Raw genomic sequence first — 21,037 nt, forward strand, 5'->3', positions numbered from 1 at the left:
AATTTCAGTGTCTACGATAAAAGTTGTATTGGAACTCAGGCACCCCGTTCATCTACATGTCTCCGGCTGCTTTCCCACTACAACTACAAAGTTAATTATTCGTCAGGGAGATGGTTTGATCCACAAAGCCTAAAATACTTACTATCTGGCTTTTTATAGGAAAAGCTTGCTGACCCCTGTTTATCTCAGAACACTCCAGTCCTACTTGGTTCACGAAATTACACTAGTATCTGCTTAATATTTAGACAACAGAATATCATTGTATGTGCCTTAGATTCTATGAAAAATAGGGCACCACAGAATTATTTGTTCTGAAAAACTTCAAGGCTCACGATGGCTAGGTCTACAAAGAAAGCACATGTTTATAGGAGAAATACAGCCCTTGATGCTCTGAATACTATTTTCATTTTTGTTAAAATAGGGCCAAGGAATTTTTTTTTTAATTATTATTTTAAAAAATGTTAGTTAATAACTAGGCCAGAAGTCATTTGCATGAATGACTGCCTTTACTATTTCAATTGGATCCCAAGTTTCTTTCTTTCTGTTTATCATTGAAGAAGGCGTCCAATTATTTTCCATGAAATAGTGGTTCTAGTCTACCCTAGAGATGGCTGTGCTGCATGCAGAGGTGGTACTTGTTGGAAAAAAGGAAACACATGTGAAGCCATCTTTACTCCTTCCAGAAGAGGAGCACCATGTGGCTACTGAATACATGAGAAAAATAAGTTCAGCTCAGAGTACAGTATTGAAATGCTACATTATGTACATCTTAAATTATAAAATTATTCCACTCTGGTCTTTTTCTCACTTCTTCCTTCTGCTTACTTCTTTTCATTTGAGTTTGGAATATCTCAAGTCTTGTTCTTGTTTCAAGTAAAAGCCAAGTTCACTCCCTCTGAACCACATCCCACCCCCTCCTTGTCTACTCAAGTCACTTGAAAACATTCACTTACCCAGCCTTGGAGGGAGAAGTACTCTGAGAACTTCAAGGTTACCAAATGCGAAAGCTGTCTTTTATTTATTTCACAGTCAGTATACTTGAGAGCACAGAATGGAAATTTCAATTGTGCAGATGTGTCTGTGCTGAGTAGTGCTAAAAAAAAAAAAAGCAATAGGACTTCTTAAGACATTTTTTTAAAACAATATTATTCAGTTAATAGCCTTGTTTATACTAGCATAGCAAGCAGAAATGCACAGTTAAAACCGATAAAAAAGAAGATAAACACAAAAATATATTATTGTTAATGTGTTTGAAAAGCTAAACTACTGGTGAGCATTAAGTGGTTGGCATAGAGGCAGAAACATTTGAAGTTATCAAAGGAAAAGTCTTGATGTCAGAGAGAAAGAAGCCCCAGTTTAAAGAAGAGTTGAAGCTACTACTTTTAAATGGTGTGAATTTTGAAGTCATTGAATGAGATTTAGAAGAAACCAGAATGTTCAAGAGCTGACAGCTGAAGGGGAAAGAATAATTGGTGAGATCTAAGAATGAATCAGAAAGTTCTGGGGAGCACAGCTTGGAGAGAGCAATTTCCCTAAACCGAAGCTTCTCCTTTGTGTAAGTAGTTTGGTTATAAGGGGACACACACACACACACACACACACACACACACACACACACACACACACTCACTCACTCCCCTGGCATCCCGCAGCAATGTTTCAGGTCTTAATCTGGAAGGTAACAGTCAGAGAGCATGTTCCAGGTTCTGATAATAGGTCAGAAAAGCAGAGATAAATCAGACTCTGCTACCTACCACCTGTGTGAGGTTTTAGACAGGTGTCATGGCCTGAATCGCATCCCACCGAAAGTTCATATGTTGAAGTCCTAACCTCCCAGTTCTATACATACAACTGTACTTGAAGAGAGGCGTTAAGGTGATATGAGGGCCTCAGGGTGGGGCTTAACCCAATCTGACTGGTGTCCTTATAAAAAGAGGGAATTCAAAAAAAACACCAGACACACCAAAACCCACCAGACATGACAGGCATAGAGAAAAGACCATGTGTGGACACAGCAAGAAGCCAGCCATCTATAAGCCGAGGAGACCAGGCCTCAGGAGAAACTGACCCTGACGACACCTTGATCTTGGACTTCCAGCCTCCAGACTTTGAGAAAATAAATTTCTGTTGTTTAAGCCACCCAGTCTGTATTTTCGTACGGGAGCCTGAGCTGACGAATGTAGAAGGCAACCAGGTAACCAGAAGATAAGCTTCGTGAGGGCAGATATTTTTGTCCCTTTGGTCAGCAGCTATATTCTCAGCATCTTGGCTAGTCTCTGGCATGCAGTGGGTTCTCACTAAGCAGTTATTGAACAAGTGAATAAATGAGTGAATGAACCCAAGGTTCCTGAGCCTCTATGTCCCCATTTCTGAAGACAGAACCATCATAATCCTTCCACACAAGGTCCTCATCAGTACAGAAGATAATACACATGTGTGTGTTTCTATTATCCACAGAGGACCGCGTGGAACGTATCCTTCATTATGAACCCCATCATCACAGAGGTATATGGCTCGGGATTGTTCCAAATCTCAGATGCACTGTAAAATGAATAGAACTGTCCGCCTCAGAGGGGTGGTGGAAAAAATGAATTATCAGTTATCATGTGGAAAGAATGTAAGACTTGTTAGATGACAGACATTTTAGAATCATTATTATTATGATTTTGTGTATTCTGGGGCGGAAAAGACACACAAGTTCAGGATATATAGTTGTCAACACACCTCAAAGCAGTGGCAAGTGCTTCGTGCAATTAGCATCTGAATACACAATTATGGAACAGAGGCAATTGGAAATCTCCATACAATAGGGGTCATTTTCACAAATATTACAGAACTCATTGTACCCAAGTGTACTTTTGTATAACTCTTGTAATATTGCACAATTGCTCTCTGTTTTATCGAAACTGCTACTCAGTGATGCTAAGGGGAAAGAAGTATCAAATTTGCAAGTTAGGCATTTTTTCAGCATTCAAAATATGACCGCAAGAGATTGATGACAATTTAATTGCTTCAGAATCATAGTTTTAGATGTACCGTTCATAATTTTCAAGCAATTCATCCGTGTTCAACCTCCGAATTACTAGACCACAACTTCTTGGATTCTGTCTTATTTTCACCACTTAAAATTATGAAGGTTAATGTGATTTTACGAAAGTGCAATTCGGAGACAGACATTTTGAGTTTCATTCCCCTCTCTACCACTCTGGATTTCTAGTGACAGGCAAATTGCTTTAAGCCCTCAGAGCTTTAGCTTCCTTATCTGTAAAAGTCAAGGTGAAGATGCCAAGCACATGCATTTACAAACACAGACTCTAAAGTTAAACAACCAGGACATAAACTCCGGCTGTGCCCCGGTTAGCTGTGTACGGGGGCAGACGTGTTAGTGAATGTTGCAGGGCCTCGAGGTCCTCATCCGAAAGCTTGTTGCACAGACTGTAGGAGCTGGAAACTATACAAAGGCACCCAGTGAGGGGGCGCTGAGGCCTCTGTTTGTTGAGCCCTGTGACCTGGCACAGCTCTCTGCCTCCCCAGAGAGAGGAGGTACATCTCTACCCACTCTGATGCCATCTTCTCCCCAAACCCTATACCTGCCATCACGAGGCACTGTTTCCTAATTCACACAATGTATGATGTAGCCTAACTGCCCCCTGTATCCCATTTTGTACATTTAATCCTACTTTGAAGATTAGATGAGATATCTATGTAGAGGAGAGGGCCAGACGATGCTGGTGTGCTCCACGTCAGCTGTCGGCGATGAGACCGAATTCCTCTTGGCCAATATCCTCTTTTGCATACTCACTGCCAGCGCCCAGAGCGGTCCAGCTTCTCATCATTTCTTGCCACAGCTGCCTCTGTAGCCTCCCAACAGGCCTCCGGCCTCCACTGTCACCCTAATTCATCCTAATCCACTGTGCAAGTGTAAAGGTGATGCGTCACGCCTGCTGGGAATCCTGCAATGACCTCACCCAGATCTCTGAGCATGGCTTACAGGGTCCTTTTCCATTCCTGCCTGCCCAGCACCACTAGCTCTAGCCCTCTGCTTGCAGCCAACCGGTTGATCCACCCTCCTGCCTCTAAGCCCGTGAACGCGCAAGCATTTGAAATGTGTTTCCACCCATTTCCTCCGCTGACCAGCTGCTACTCGTTCTTCAAGATTCATCTTCCACCATGCTTTTCCAGGTGCTCATGCTAAACCAGCTCCCTGAGCCCTGCCTTTGTGTGGCTAGAGGCGCACACTTGAAAGGCGGTGGGCCAGGGCACCCCTGGGTGTGCACCCAGAGAGGGAAGCCTCTTGAGAGAGGAGGCACTGGGAGGCCCGGGCTGCTTGAAAAGGCACTGGAGGTGCAGGTATCTCTTCGAGATACTGATTTCACTTCCTTCAGATAAATACCCAGTAGTGAGATTTCTGTATCATACGGTAGTTCTATTTTTAATTTTTGGAGGAAACGCTGTACTGTTTTCCATATGCTGCACCAATTTACATTCCCACCACGAAAGTTCCCTTTGCTCCACATTTTCACCAGCACTTGTTATCTCTTGTCTTTTTAATGGTAGCCGTTCTAACAAGTGTGAAGTGATATCTTGTGGCTTTGATTTGCATTTCCCTGATGATTAGCGATATCGAGCACCTTTTCATTTACCTGCTGGCCATCTGTATATCTTCTTTGGAGAAATATCTATTCAGGCCCTTTGTCCATCTTTCAATTGGGTTATTTGTCTTTTTGTTATTGACCTGTATGAGTTCCCAATATATTTTGGATGTCAATCCCTTATCAGATTTATGGTTTGCAAACATTTTCTCCCATTCCGTACGTTGCCTTTTCATTTTGTTGATTGCTTTCTTTGCTATGCAGCCCCACGTGTTTAGTTTTGCTTTTGTTGCCTGGGCTTTTGGTGTCATATCCAAAACATTGCCATGACCAATTTCAAGGAGATTTCCCCCTATGTTCTCTTCTAGAAATTTTATGGCTGCAGGTCTTATGTTTAAATACTTAATCCATTTTTAGTTTAGTTTGCATATGGTGTAAGAGAGGGGTCCAGTTTCATTCTCTTGCATGTTCATATCCAGTTTTCCCAACATCATTTATTGAAGAGACTATCCTTTTCCCACTTTATTCACAGTAGCTAAGATATGGAAACAACTTCGGTGTCTGTTGACAGATGAAGAAATGTGATGGAAATTTACATACAATAAAATATTATTCAGTCATAAAAAAGAAGGAAATCCTGCCATTTGCAACAACATGGATAAACGTAGAGGACATTATGCAAAGTGAAATAAGCCAGGCAGAGAAAGACAAATACTGTATAATCTCACTTACATGTGAAATCTAAAAAAAAAATTAACCTCATGGAACCACATAGAAGAATGGTGGTTACCACGGGGCAGGGAAAATGGGGAGATGTTGGTCAAAGAATACAAAATTTCAGTTATAACATGAATAAGTTCTGGGAATCTAATGTATAGCATGGTGACTATAATTAATAATACAGTATTGTATACTTGCAATTTTTTGAGAGTAGATCTCGTATTCTCATCACACTCCCCCAAAATGTGATGGATGTGTTATTTTACTTGATCGTGGTAATCATTTCACAATGTATATGTATATCAAACTACCACATTGTACACCTTAAATATATATGATTTCTATTTGTCAATTATACCTCAAAAAAACTGGAGGGGAAAAAAAAGGAAAGGCCCTGGGAAACCTTAAGCCAGGAGAGAGATCACAGCTTCAGGGCATCAGAGCTGCTGGGTTGTGTCAGGGTGGTGTTTCCCTGCCTGTTCTAGTCTCCATGAATGAACTGCAGGAAAATTAAGTCACTTGGGGTGAGGTTTTCAGAATCTGCTTAGGCTGAGTAACATTCTCAGCTCCAATTTCTCAGAAATGAACTAAGCCACTTCCACTGATGGGAAGCTTCCCTGTAGGAGCCTGGCCTAATCTGGCATTTGACTTGGACTCCTGTCATGACCCAGAACTGGCACACCAAGAGTCCCCAAGAGGATGCCCGTGTGTGAAAAGCAAGAACATTTGAGAGTCTTTCTCTGATAGTACAGGGAGAAGGTGAAGGAGGAAGAGAACTTGACAGCTGTTAAAAACTTTACTCTCACTACAATCCTCCGTAGTAAGTTTTTTCATCACCATCACACAAACAAAGAAGCTAATATTCAGGGAGGTTGATTAATTTGTCCAAAGCCACACAGCTAAAAATGGTTTAAGTCTAGATTTGAACCTCAAGCTACCTGCCTCCATCTTCACCTTTCTTTCCATTTCATTCCAAACTAGATTCTGATTCTAGTCAATTAGAGCTGAGGCTAAATTGGGCCCAAATTTACCTCCATGGTTAATTTACCATCTGTTGGTAATAACAGTCAGCGTTTAAAGATGAACAAAGATCCACTGTCTTTGTGGAATCTACCATTCCCTTCATTCCTATGCTGGCAGATCTTTCATTTGGTCTTTAACCAGGGCTGCATATGGAGTTTCTCCTCAAGCCTATTAAATGTACCTGTTTCATCTTCAGTCTTCAGAAACATTCAAGAAAGCTCGCGAGCTGGAATGTGAGTAAGATTGATTGCCTTTCTTCTCTTTCCAGGTCACGGTAACTATCACAACAGCAATAACGACAGCACTGTCTGACATGAATCCTTTTTATCTGTAAGTATTCAAAATCACTTTAAGTGGTGGAGGAAAACTCTGTAGAGTTGCCATGGTTTAAATAAAATTGAGTGGAAAAAAATAGCAGAAGAAACCATCTTAATTTAACATACAAAGAGCTATATTTCAGTTCTATCCAATTAGCAGTGTTCAATATTATTAAAATCTGTTGACAAAAAAGTAACAGATGCTCCATTTTCCTTGATGTTAATTAATGAAGTTTTTACCTCTGAAAAATTTGGAGAAACCAGATCTTTTATAATCAAATAGCTTTCGCCTACACAAAATCTACGTCTGGAAAAACATGTAAGTGTGTCAATATTCAAAAAGGATAATTATCCCTTGAGTTCTCTAGATCATTTCTCTTTCTTAGTGTTCCAGCTCCAAATATGCACCAATTTACATTGAGATAAGTAGTGATAATAATTGCATGGTGGAAATTATTAGATATTTCTGGCTGACTCTTTTATGGTAGGGATGGCTCATTGGCAATGCTATAAAATTAGAAGATTGTTATAATTCTAACAAAGAACTCCATGAATTTCAACCTATAGAGAATAGTTTTTGTGAACGTTGATTTTCTAACTTAATTGTAGAAAATTTCAAACGTCAACAAAAGTAAAATAATATGGTGAACACCGTATTTTTCATTACCCACCTTCAAGGATTATGAATCCCTGGACATTCTTACTTCACTTATAACTCCACCCACTTCCCTGACCTCACACTGGATCACTTTATGCAATAGTATTTCAGTGTGGATCACTAAAGGTGAGGATTCTTTATTTAAACACAAGCAAAATAGCTCTATTACAGCTGTAAAAAATGACACCAACTTCTTAATGTCAGCATACAAATTTCTCTGATTATCTCATATATTTTTTGGTTGTTTGGTTTCTTTGAATCAGGAGCTAAATAAGGTTTATATGTTGCATTTAGTTGTAATCAACTACACTAAAATCTCTCTGGTTTTCAATCACAAATGTTTATTTCTTGCTCAGGTTACACGAGGACTGAGCTAGGCTTGGCTGGGCTTTGCTCCATGAATCTTCTGGTCCTGGAGCCCTGGCTGCAGAAGCAGCTGTTATCTGGACTCACTATTCTCAGGGCGGAGGGAGGAGTCAGGAGATAGGGCCAAACTATACAAGTACCTTGAAGGCTTCTGCCAGGACTCAATGTCTGTCACTTCCATTCACATTTCAATGACCAGACCAGGCCCAAATTCCATTTATGGCCCAAGACAATACCAAAGATTTTTGTTCTGCTGAATGTGGGGGAAAGGAGGTTTCTGAGGCCTGTGGAAGCTTCTATGACCTAATAAATGAAAACATCACAGAACAAAGGGTCAAAGCATCCTGATTCAGTCACGTTAAAGCAACAAAAAACAAAGCATCCTGATTCAGATAGAGGCCCATCTCCATCCTCCCATCACATCCCCATCAATTATAATTGGACCATCTAAACTGGGATTCCGAGGCCTAGGTCCCTCGACTACTTAATATACCAGGTTGGCCAAAGAATTGTTCTGGTTTTCCGTAAGATCTTACGGAAAAATCTGAACGAACTTTTTGGCCAACCAATACAATGGAGAAGAGCCTCAGCCACAGGCCACCCCTGCACAGGGCTCCAGCCCCCGTCCTCCTCACCGGAGTCACTGTCTCTGGAGCTCCATAGGATGTCAGTAGATGCCATGACAATAAAAAGTGGCTTCGATAGAAAAAACCTGGATTAAACCAAGTTACATTTTTCTCGGCCACAGGCCTTCTCACAGACATTAATACGTACATGCATGTAAGTCTCAAAGATGGGGGCGTGCAGGAGGTGGCATTTCTCAAGTGTGTTTGATCACGGGATCCTGTCTTCAGAGTATCTTGAGGACGCAGCGTCCTGAGCAAAGTCTATGGAAAATGCTAGTCTGTCTGAACGATGTACTGTCCTTCCAGCACGGGATGATTTCTGAAGAGCCTAGGATTCCCACCTTCACTGTGACTTTAATCCCACCACAGATTAATCTGTCTGCTTTTCTAGGAATCCTGAGGGCTGAGCCCTGCTCCAATTTAAGTCTCTGATGTAACTGACAGGTGCGGGCCCTGGGGCACAGGTAGTATACAAAAGCGCCTCCAGGTTATTCTAATTGAGTGTGTTATTGATTTTAAAAAAAACAGTCTATTTCATGTTCGTTTGCTTCTTGCTACTGATGTGACCACAGGGAGCTGTTTATTTCATCCTCTCTGGGGTCCCCATGTCCACACACCACGTCATAGGACCGCTTTTATGTACTTTCAGTCACCACTTAAACCAAACCATTTTAAGCCATTTCAAGGGCTATAACATATCTGCTTCCAAACTGGTGATCATCAAAATTAACTTAAAGCAATTTGAACAATGCATATTCCTGGGCCTCGGCTCCAAACATTCTGCCCCAGTGGTGGGAGAATACCTGGAAACCTGCTTTTTTTTTTTTCACAGTTTTTCAGGTGCTTCTCATGGTCAGCAGCCTTGGGAACCTCTGGCTTATTCAGTGTGGTTGCATCTGTCTCCCTGAGACAGCCAGAAGGCTAAATAACTCTAATCCTGTCAAGTTCCCCCACGGAAGCATCACAGTTGTGAACCTACAGTTTTTAGCATGACATTTTAAACATGCTAAGTAGCATTCTTTTCCCCAACAATATTGTATCGTTGATCAACATTTGTCACTGATGCTTCATGATAACCATATAAAGTTGAAGGCCTGATATTTTGGAAAACTTAAGGGAAAAAACCATGGCCAAAAAAATGCTACAATTTCCATCATCTTTTTCTTGCTACTAATTATATAAATGTTAAACTAGTCCTGGGTCAGTAAACAGACAGTTCACTCAGGGAACTAATTTATCCTGGGGGTTGAGAGTCCCCACCCATAAGGAAGTAACAGACACAACACCAATGATTCCAGTAGCATAGAGTATCTAATTCAGACTGGAGCACAAGGTCAGAAAGGGCTTCCCCAAGCAACTGATGTTTGAGATGAATTTTTAGCATAGGCAGCAGGGATTAACTTCATGACGAGGAAAAGGCTAGCATTATGGACACCCCATGTGCAAAGGTTTGGAGACAAGAAAAGATAACGGCACAGTTAAGGAACTGCTTGAGCTTGTCCATTCTGTGCCTTGATATTTCCATCCAAAAAACGGGGTTAAAATGGTACCTACCTGATTATGACATTGTGAAGCTTAAATTATGTACTTAACACGGAATGCTTAAAACAATGCCTGTCACACACTAGGTGCTCAATTAATGTTAGCTAGTGTTATCTATTATTTGTTCCATATGATATTCAAATGAGTGGGGAAAGATGCAAATATGTCATCCAAACATCATTTTCCAGCAAGTTTCTAATCCAAACCTTCAGAGGCTGATGCCAATGATGCTATTAAAAGCAAAACTAAAGAACAGGGGCAAAAAGATGTGGTCTGTACAGTTTTTTAAAAAAATGAACTTTTTTAACAGAGTGCCGTGTTTGCCTGAGAGTTCAGATCTGATTCGTGGCATGAAAATGACATATGGCGCGCCTGTGATCTCCACCACCTAAGGAAGGCAAGTTAGCATTAGATGGGGCTGCTGCCTCTTTCCTCCCCGCCAGCACAGGGCAGGAAGCTGGGGAGAGGCCAGGGCTATTTGTGCACAGGCAGCGATTATACACTGAAACCCAGAACCTGACAGTCGCCGCTCCCGGGCAATCGACACGGCTTCCTGCCGCTGGCTGCTTAATGCTGCAGAGGTGATGGGGCCTGAAGGCAGCGAGCAAACAGGTGGTAATTCTGACTGACACAGTGACGGCCTGTGCAGACATGTAACCGTGGAGCAAAACACCGCAGTTAGCTAACAAGAGAGCCGTGGAAGGATTTTGTGCTGGCACTGTGTCTCCCCTCTGACACTTCTGAAATGGGAGGGAGAGAGGGGGAAGAAGCATGGTCAGCCTGGGTGTTCAGAGGTATAATAGGCCAGCTGAGCTGAAGGGAGATGCTTAACATTTGTTCCTTTCGTTGTGATTATATCAGCCCCTGTTTTTCATGTTGATGGTCCAGTGCTCTTTGTTGGCAATTTTTCCTTTTGAAAATGTGTCCTTTGGATGCTTTCTTTGATTCAGTACAGCTTTCTCACACCCAGCGTCCTGAGCAATTTTCAAACTGTTCTTGGATTTCTTGACATCTCATAATATATACAAAAGAGGCTTTTATGATATAAACATCTTTTTCTCCCTCTGCCTTGAGGTTCCATGGATATACTTTGTCCCTTTATGAAGATAAGGAAAAAAAATATTGGGGGGTATTCTCCCATCGGCATTTCTATTGAATCTTTCAAAGGTAGTGGACATCATCTAGAGGTATATTGACCCCCGAGTCAGAAAAGGAAAAAAGGAACAAATTCTATAATATCCAATACGTGCATTTTTCGGTTATCTTCTCAGATTTCTTCCCCATAGTACTTTTCCTTCAAAAGTTTTTGGTCATCCTACTCCTGCACTAGTTCATCTGGTTCCACCAACCCTAAGCCCTCACTTGCCCTCTTGAAGTTGCACCACTGAATCCCTGGTCATATGCCAGGGTCCTATCCACATGGTAACTGCTGAAGAAAATGATTTTTGTTTGCTCTGAAAGAACTAGACTTAGTTCCGTCTGCCTGACAACGTGACATCATACAGATGTTTGGAGGAAGAACAAATGTGCCTTCGGGTGCAGATAAGAGTTTATTAACCCCTTTATCTCCTGTTTTCCTGCTCCAAGAATAATCCACGAAAAATCTAGCTTAAATAATCAGCATGTCTTTTGTCCCAAGAATTGCAAATGTGAAAACATCATTTACTTCTTTTCCAATTCAGCTGGGAACTTTCTGTCCTGTGAGTACGTAACATCACAATAAAAATACCATGTTGACAGGTCTTTGTGGGACGGTGGTGGTGAAAGAGGTCACACTGATTCCTAAGGATTGGTGAGAAGTTTGTAGGACCATTCAAATCAAGCTTCGTTTTCTTACCGTGAACTGTAAGTACCAAAAATGTTTGGTTTTTGCAGAAAAAAATTCCTTGAGTTGTTTTTCTCCTTAGGTTTCTATGGGACAGTGCTTCCCTGACTCTCCTCCCATCCTTGATAGCCCTATCCTTTTAGAAGGATCCTTCCCTTTTCTAACTACCAACACTCAGCCTACCCTCAACTCTTCCCCCGGCTACTTTCAATCAACTTGATTATCAACCTTCTATCACTTGTATAAGGAGAATCCCCAAATTTCCAACTTAAACCTGATATACAGACTGGTCTTTAACTAGATATGGTCCCTTTACCTCAGCTAAACATTTCCAAAAAGTTCTTCCCAGTGTCCCAATTATCATTCTGAACTTAGCTCTGAAATTAGTTGTGTATTGGTACCACTTTCTTCCCGTATTCTTTCAAGCTGGCCACCACTGACATCATCTTTAATTCTTTCTGTTATTTGATTCTTCTTTTCTTACATTTACTGCCTTGGAGATTTGTGGTTTGAAAGAAACTTACAGATTGAAACCAATCCTTCTACAACTGAGAACACTGCAGCCCAAATGAAGTAAATTGTCAAAGAAGGTCACAGCCTTCAAAGGCAGAACTGAGGCTCATTCATTCTCACAACAAGCAGTCCTAGAACACAAACGTGGGCCAGGAGCTGTCCTAGGTGCTGTGAATGCAAATCGGAATGTGAGTCCCTGACATTTTCATGCCGAGGGTCTAATTCAGGAGGTAAGTCATAGTCAGATAATTAAGAATAAGTTTTATAAGTGCAACAATAGAGTAGGCAGGGGCTTCTGATGAGAGCTGCACGCAAGGATGTCTGATGGTGGGAGACGTAAAGGGAAAGGCGGAGAGAAGCGGGAATTCTCTCGTCTAGCTCCCCTGACCTATCTCTCATGCCACTGCGGACAAATCTTTCTAGTACAATACAATTAGCGGGACAGCTGCAAAACTCCTTAGGGACAGTTGATTTAGATAAAGCCAGGGGAGCTACAAAATTAACCATGCCTTTACTTGTATTGTATCTTTATTCGGGAATGACTTGAAATTGCATTTTTATAACCATTTTATTGAAGCACCACTCTGTAGGATGATAACGGACACCAACTTTGTATTTTCTATTACATTCCTTTCAAATAACTACCCTAGGTTCACTCGAGTTTTCCTGACCCTGAATGAAATGGCCTTCACTCCTTGGGGTCAGATCAGCCCTTCCGGTGGCCTGCCTGGGCAAAAGCCCTCTAAGTCAGCTCCAGATTGGCTCTGTCTGTCAGGCCCTTGCCTGGCCTGGAAGACAAGCCCCTCGCCCTGCCCTGGAGCAGGGGGGGGGGTGGGTATGCCCCTTGCTGGAAACTCAGGCCTCTCTTTCTCTGCCAGCTCTGGCTAGCGTGCCCCTTTCCAGAGTGTCTGTGTTCCCCCAAACTCCAGAAAACACGGCAAACTGGCTGCTGGCTTTTCTTGAAGCTCCCTCCTTCGGTCGGCTTTGTGAAGGAGAGGAATGTCCTCTCACTGCTGGGGGTGGTACAGAATGGACCACTCACTGATCACGGTCCCCAGGCGGTCCTCAAGACCACACCTCTTCGGAAAGACCGAAGGTGGATGGCTGACGCTGACAGCCTGGACTCACAGCCTCCTTGTGTGCAGGAGGTGGCCGTGCACACAGCTTCAGTGAGGGAGCTACCTGACACCTACCATGTGGTCCTCTGCTTGGGAGGCCTCGGCTGACTGAAACAGACAGATTTCAGGACAAGTCACATTTAACATCCTGTTGTATAGGAGGGAAATCTAGTCTGACCAGAAGGGACGCAGGGGGCTCAGAGAGCAAGTATACTGTTTTCATCTGTTATCTGGAGTAACTTGGGGGTGGGACTAAGGTAGGCTGAGGGCAGCCAAAGTGCCCTCTCCCACTACAACCACCAGGCAGCCCGCAGCACATGACTCAGACTCATTTCAGTAACACCTGATGAGAAAACGTGCAATGCCCTTTCTTATCGAGAACAGAATTTGGAAAGGAAACTATTTTGCCTAATTGTCTGAGTTCACCTAATTCAACCAGACCTAACCATCCAACCTTATTTTCTCCTCGTGCATAAGATTGCCTACAATCTGGAGTTTTCTCTTTTTTGGTTGACTTGAATCTAGTATAAATTGGCCAAACCTCCATACTAGTAGCTTTCAAAATTCCTACCTGCCTGTCCGGTCCTCAGATCCATAACGAAATCCACTTGTTAATAAGTTAATAAAAGATGGGTGAAACGCCTTTATTTGAACCAGTAGTCACCAGATTTCAGAAACGTGTGACATGGATTTGAACAGGGTTATTACTGGATTTTTTTTTTTTTTTTTTTTTTTTTTTTTTTTTTTTTTTTAGAGCCAGGCATTCAAAAATAGAAGTTTGAAGTTTGCAAGAAAGTATTTCAGGGCTAAGGTTCTCAGCAGTGGGATTCCAAGGTCACACTCATGGCCTAAATGGCAAGAATAACATATAATTGGTTTAATTAGGTAGATCTACTTACACTATTAATGTTAAAGGAGAAATTGAGGACAACTGAAATCAATGAGAGACCCAAATTCCTGTTTTATTTTGTTTAATCATTTTGAATTACATGAAAAGTGGGTCAGGAAAACACTATAAGTGAAATATTGGAATGTAATTATAATTCTTACCATCAAATAGACATAATCTAGACTTAAAACTAGTGAGCGGAAGAGAATATGTTGAAATAGATAAGGGTTTAAGTCACTTCAGTTCTGAGATTCAAATCACACATTAAATATCCTAAATTCCATAAAAGAGAAAATCACAAAAGACCTTTAGACAAACATTTTACTCCAGGAGAACTCATAATAAAAATATGTGAGAACGTGGAACAGTAGTTCCCAGTAAATCAATAGCCCTCTGCCCTTGACCCTGGCTGCCAGAGCTGCACAGAATGATGGCCTGCAGGGCCTCCCTCCACCAGGACACCAGAATCCATAGCACACCCTGCTGCCAATGGTCCTGTGTTCTTGCAAACCATGTGACTTGCAAGTTCTAAGAAAGGGAAATTTAAATACCTAAGTCAAGGCTAGAAAAGTGTCTCAGACATCACATGGACATTTCTTTCAACTCAGAGAATCAAATATAAATGATGACCCAGAAGAAGTTCCCTTTAAAACAGAAAAGTAAGAGGAAACAGCCTGTTTTAATCATCTTGTTTTTACCAACCCCAAAACATTTGGAAAAGTATCTAGATTCTCCATGGAAAGGAGCCACTGACTACATTTTCTTATTACTAATGAAATTTGTGTTTGTTGGGCTTCCCTGGTGGTTAAGAATCCGCCTGCCAATGCAGTGGACACAGGTTTGAGCCCTGGTCCAGGAAGATCCCACATGCCATGGAGCAACTAAGCCTGTGCGCCACAACTACTGAGCCTGCACTGTAGAGCCCGCGAGCCACAACTACTGAGCCCGTGTGCCACAACTACTGAGCCCACGCACCTAGAGCCCATGCTCCGCAACAAGAGAAGCCACCGCAAATGAGAAGCCCGCGCGCCGCAAGAAGAGTAGACCCTGCTCGCCACAACTAGAGAAAGCCTGGGCGCAGCAACGAAGACCCAGCGCAGCCAAAAATAAATAAATAAGTAGATAAATAAATTTATTTTTTAAAAATTGTGTTTGTTTTTCTTTTAAAGTGAGGAAATTGTATTCAGTCCAACAGGTGAGTAAGGGAGCTTGTGCCCAGTTTTAGTGGAAGGGACATTTGAGTTAGAGTTAAGTAAGACAGCTCAGACAAGATAATACAGCAGAAAGAGGGGGTCTTGGAATTAGTTGTTTCACATGCAACTTAGTATCTGCTGTTGATTCAGTACCACTGAAGCTGGTGGACCAACTTGACCTTCCTACCTTTCGACTATTCTGCGAAACAGCAGTGAGAGCCGCTCACAGTGTTATAAGGGTTAAATAATCTTCTTGAAAGTGTCTGCTTCACAGTTGTAGATGTCCTATTAGTATTAGTATCCTTTTCTTTTCCCCTTTGCCAGGCATCTTAGTCCACTTGGGCTGCTATAACAAAAAAAAAACATAAACTGGGGGGCTTGTAACCAACAGGAATTTATTTCATCCAATTTTGGAGGCTGGAAGTCCAAGATTATGGCACCAGCATGGTTGCATTCTCGTGAAGGTTCTCTGGGCTGCAGGCTGCTTCCGCGCGGTGTCCTCCTGTGATAGAAGGGGCTAGGAAGCTCTGGGCCATACCTTTCACGAGAACACGAGTCTCATTCGTGGGGCTCTACCCTCATGACCTGAACACTCTCCAAAGGCCCCGCCTCCTAATACCATCAGCTTTGTGGGTTTCAACATGTGAATTCTGGGGGGACACAGTCATTTAGACCAGGTCTCCAAGGAAACATGGAGGTGGATCACAGGTGTACAGGTGAATCCTAAATTCAGTTGTGTTGACATTGGCCCCAGTGATTCTTACCCAGGCTGCACAGCAGAGTCACTTAGGGGAGATTTTTTAAAATACTGGTGCCTACACCCAACCCCAGACCAACTAAATGAGATTTTTTTCTGGAACTGGACCTGAGGCATTAGTAGATTTTAAGAGTTCTCCCATGTGATTCTGATGTACAGAGAGAGCTTAAAAAAAAAATCACTTTTGACCTCTCTAAGCTCTTTATTTGCAATGTAATTTATGAGAATAGTCACTCTTCACTTTCTAATACAATAGCCAGTGGCCACAGGTGACTCCTAAGCACTTGGAATATGGCTAGTCTGAAATCCGAGGTGCTGCAAGCATAAAATACACACCAGATCTTCAGGACTTAGTACCAAAATAAGAATGCAAAAATATCTCATTAATCACTTTTATATTGACTATGTTGAAATGATAGTATTTTGGATATTTTACATTAAATAAGATACATTGCTATAATTAATTTCACCTGGTCCTTTTAGCTTTTTAATGAGGATGCTGGAATGTTTAAAATTCCATACATGGTTCACATTATAAATCTATTAGACAGCCCTACACTAGATCAGTGGTTCTTAAAGTAGGATGTGTCAGCATCACCTGGTAACTTATTAGAAATGCAAACTCTCAGGCCCCACCCCAAACTTACCATATTTCACTCTGGCGGGGCCCAGCCACCTGCTTTAATAAGCCCTCCTGACCATCATATATTCCTTTTGAACTGAGTCTCCCTATTCTCCTCCAGGTGGTCTACAATTTGGGATCAAAACACCACGTGATTTTCTTTAGGGACCTTCTGAGTGACATTGGAGACAAGAGTTCATTGAACCTAAGAGCAGTATCTTTGTTATGGATATAGGAAAAACAGGGATCTAACTAAAATATAAAAGAGGTACGGTTGTATTTTAAATAAGATATCAGACCCTTGACATTCTTGAGTCTCTTCATGTTTTTTTATATTACCTATGTATAACTTGTTTAGAATCTGTTAAATATCAAGAAGTTGAATACAGAAAACCACTTAAAATACATACCATGAAATTCATTTGGCACTAGATATAATCATCAAAAAGGTGTGTTGTTTCTGTTTTAGAGATGATGCCACCAGTCTCTGACATATTTACTTGCTCCTTGATCTGTATATTTATGCTCATAAGCTCTCTCTGGCTACTCCAGAACGTGTTAAATCTCATCTGTCAGCCCCTTTGTCAACTCTCCTTCGAAAAAGAAAAAGAAAATGACTCAAGGTCAAGCAGCTCCCTCACCACGAGCCGCTTAACCTAATTTGTCTGAAAGGAGATTTGAATTCTCAAAAATCAGCCTAAATTGGAAGCTGACAAATTAAACATTGACATTCAGTGAAAACTAAGAGTTGTGTCCTTCTAACCCAAAAGAACAGGTGTTCCCAGCATCTCTGGAAGCTCTCTGGAGTCGCAGGTGGTCACCGGGCAGTAAGGACCAGTCACTGCCGAGGCCACCATGGGTGAGGCTCCTTCCCCATGGGCACTCCGACGGGAATATAGGCAGCTGGACTTAACAACTGATGGAGGCAGAGGGCGCCACAGACCCAAAGTGAAACCCCCCAAGTGAAGGGAGACAAAAGATAAAACTCGCTAATCCATAATTTTGTCTAGATCATATTGCCTGGAATATTTCACCATGCATATGAATAACCTGAGGACAGTAAATACATATTTGTGGTTCTCTACCATAAGCAAGACATAAAAGTGGCAGAAACAGACCTAATAGGAGACTAAAACCCATAGCAACAGCAAGGAGTCCCGGGTCCAATGCTTACCTATCAAAATCTATGGGAGTTGTGATTACAAAAAGACGGCAGGTCATGAAAATTTAACCATGCAAAAGAAAAGGCTCTCACCTGAGTGAAATGAAAAGGAGAGCATCATCTACGCTCAGTATAAAACACCGTTGCTTTAGTTCTTTTAAAGAATCTTCTAGAATATTAGCTAAGCATTATAGAGTAAGTTTAAAATCAGGCTCTGGAATCAGCCTGCCCTGGGTCTGAAATCCAGTTCTGCCACTGACAACTTTTAGGACCTTCAAGAAGTTAACTTCTTTAATAGTCAGTTTCCTCTCTTGTAAAATGGTCTTGCTGCCATATATCCCATGAAATTGTTGGTAGGATTAAAAGAGATGTATGTTAAATCACATAGGAAGCACTCAATAATTGGCAGATATGACTTTAATAACTATTGCCATTGTCAATAAAATCCCCATCATCATTTCCAAAATGCACATATATCAGAAAGGAAATCAAGATTTTAAAGTCTACTGCAAGCAAAGCATTCTGTTGATGTTATTTCCCCCTTATAAATTACCTAAACATAGGTATTACTCTATGCCTTTTCCCGGTGGGAAAAGAAGACTCAAAGATGTTAAATAACTTGCCCAGGATCACACAAGTAGAAAGAGAGCCAGAATTTATACCCAAATCTAGTTGGCTCTAAAATCCAGTCTTTCCAATGTACCATGCAGACCACATGAAACTCTTATCATTGAGAAAAGGAAAAAGAATCCTACTATAGCTTTTTGCAGGGAGGGGATAATTTTTAATTTTTAGAGATTCAAAGTTAAATTTTAACCAGAATAAACAGGAGTGCATTACGTGCAGGAATTAGTAACATTTTTTCCGTTTTTATTTGAGTACTCTGAGCCTTAAGGCCCTTAAACTCTGGGCTAATACTGGGTTCCATCCAATGGCAACAGGAAAACCAGTTCTCAAGAGATCGGATATATCAGAACAGATGCCCAGTTGCATATATGTTTAATTTTAACAAATAGTTTTTCATAACTATAAGGGTTTTCTATATTTATTAAAAAAAAATCTGGCACATGAGAAAATATCAAATTGTGCTATTCCACCTCCATATGTGCCAGTTATCTATAAATATAGAAATGCAATGATTATCACTAAAACTGTTACTTGTTAAATTTTTGAAAACAGATAAATTATGAACATGAATTTGAAAAATAGTTTAAGTAGTTAAGAAATGGATAAGGATCTAGAATCCCTAATTCTCTGAATCAGATGGGACCCCGAAAGCCACCTAATCCAATACCCAGAGGAGGGGTTTGAATTCACTGTACCAAGTGGTTTTCAAGCCTCTGCTTAAATACCGCCAGTGACAGCAAGCTCACTTCCTGAGATCGCTCTCATTTGCTGTGGGATCACCCTATGTGCTGAAATGCCTTCCTTATGTTTATGCAAGTTCTGTTAATACTAATGCTACCGTAAATGAAGCCACCGCTGGATGTCAGGCATCTATTAGCAGCAGTAGATTCATTACGTCATAGAATCTTTAAGACAACCGTATGAGATACTCATATGTTCACGTGAGACACCAAACAGGAAATGGCTAGTAAGTGGCAGGTCTGTGTGGCTCCAAGTCCCTTTCTCTTCCCACAGCACAGCAGGACTTACAGGTGACAGGTTCCAGGTGGTGTTGGTACCAAAACTGAATGAGTCCACCTGTCAGCAGTATTTCCATGGCTTAGCTGTTCCATGGCTTAGCTGGGTCCAAGTTCTTGGGTTGATGCTTCTACACTTAGTCTACAGTGCAAGCTCCCAGCCCCCAAACACAATTTTTCTTCTCTATGACACAGCATTCCCATCACTGAAGTACCTTCCAGGATTGTAAAGCAAAACAGAAACAAATGGCAATGTAATTTACAAAAGAAAAGAAACAGCACTACATTGAATTAAAAGAGAGAAGAGAAATTTAAGAGTTGGAGAGATACAGTTCACATTGTATAGATGAAGAATCTGAGGTCAAGGGACTTGCTGTTGTCATTCAGTTTGCTCAGGGTTAGAGTTGTTTTTTTAAAACAATAAATGTGAAGAATTAAAATGCGTTTCAGCATCTATTGAAATAATCGTATGGTGTTTCTTATCCAGCTATGGGCTTGTTCAATAAAAGAAAATGATTCCTCCTCTTTAATGATGCTAGAACCACGGCTGACCCAGATAATAGATTCCCTGGGGATGCAGGAGGTGGTACTGAAGGAGGGAAGATGTTAAAAGTGTAAGGAGGGCTTCCCTGGTGGCGCAGTGGTTGAGAATCCGCCTGCCGATGCAGGAGACACGGGTTCGTGCCCCGGTCCGGGAAGATCCCACGTGCCGCGGAGCAACTAAGCCCGTGAGCCATGGCCGCTAGGCCTGCGCGTCCGGAGCCTGTGCTCCGCAACGGGAGAGGCCACAGCAGTGAGAGGCCCGCGTACCACAAAAAAAAAAAAAAAAAAAGTGTAAGGAATAACCGAAGATAAACTTTATACATTTCAAAATCGGACAGTGTCCGCTTTCTCTGGGCTTTGTCTTATGCACAGCAAAGTAGTGGGAAATGAGTGAACTTTGTGGTCCAGCATGCTTGGGTACAAATCGCCCCACTTTCTTCATCTGAATATTGATGCGATAACGCCCACTTCATGGTGCTGTTGTGAGACAGGAATGGTTACAGTGTATAACGAATGTTGCCCGGTGCCAAGCACGTAAGAGTTTCTCAACAAACGTTCATTACCTTCTCTCCCTACTTTATTTCTTCCTCTGATAATATGTTAAAAGATATAAAAATATCCACATTCACTTCGGAGAAGTGGAAACAGTAAAATTAAACTTTATGAATGAATAAACAGAATGTGGTGCATACATATAAGGGAATATTACTCAATCTTAAAAAGGAAGGAAATTTTGACACAAGCTACAATCTGGATAAACCTGGAAGACATTATTAAGTGAAATAAGCCAGTCACGAAAAGACAAATACTCATTGATTATACTTTTACGAGGCGCTGAGAATAACAGAAGTCCTAGAGACAAGAAGGGTGGCTGCCAGGGACTGGGGGGAGAGGCAAAAGAGGAGGAGTCGTTTCACAGGGACAGCGT

At 41.6% G+C, this 21,037-nt stretch overlaps 1 protein-coding gene across 1 annotated transcript in view; it reads right to left on the minus strand.

Moving 5' to 3' along the window:
* Positions 1 to 21,037, minus strand: part of LOC136792406 (uncharacterized) — a 404,323-nt gene that overhangs the window by 154,021 nt on the left and 229,265 nt on the right. Inside the window, exon 3 of the mRNA XM_067011204.1 lies at positions 954 to 1,093. Coding sequence (XP_066867305.1) covers positions 954 to 1,093 — 140 coding nt within the window. The remainder of the gene's footprint in view (positions 1 to 953; positions 1,094 to 21,037) is intronic.

The sequence above is a fragment of the Kogia breviceps genome, chromosome 13 (genome assembly GCF_026419965.1).
Source record: "Kogia breviceps isolate mKogBre1 chromosome 13, mKogBre1 haplotype 1, whole genome shotgun sequence".
Lineage (NCBI taxonomy): Eukaryota > Metazoa > Chordata > Mammalia > Artiodactyla > Physeteridae > Kogia > Kogia breviceps.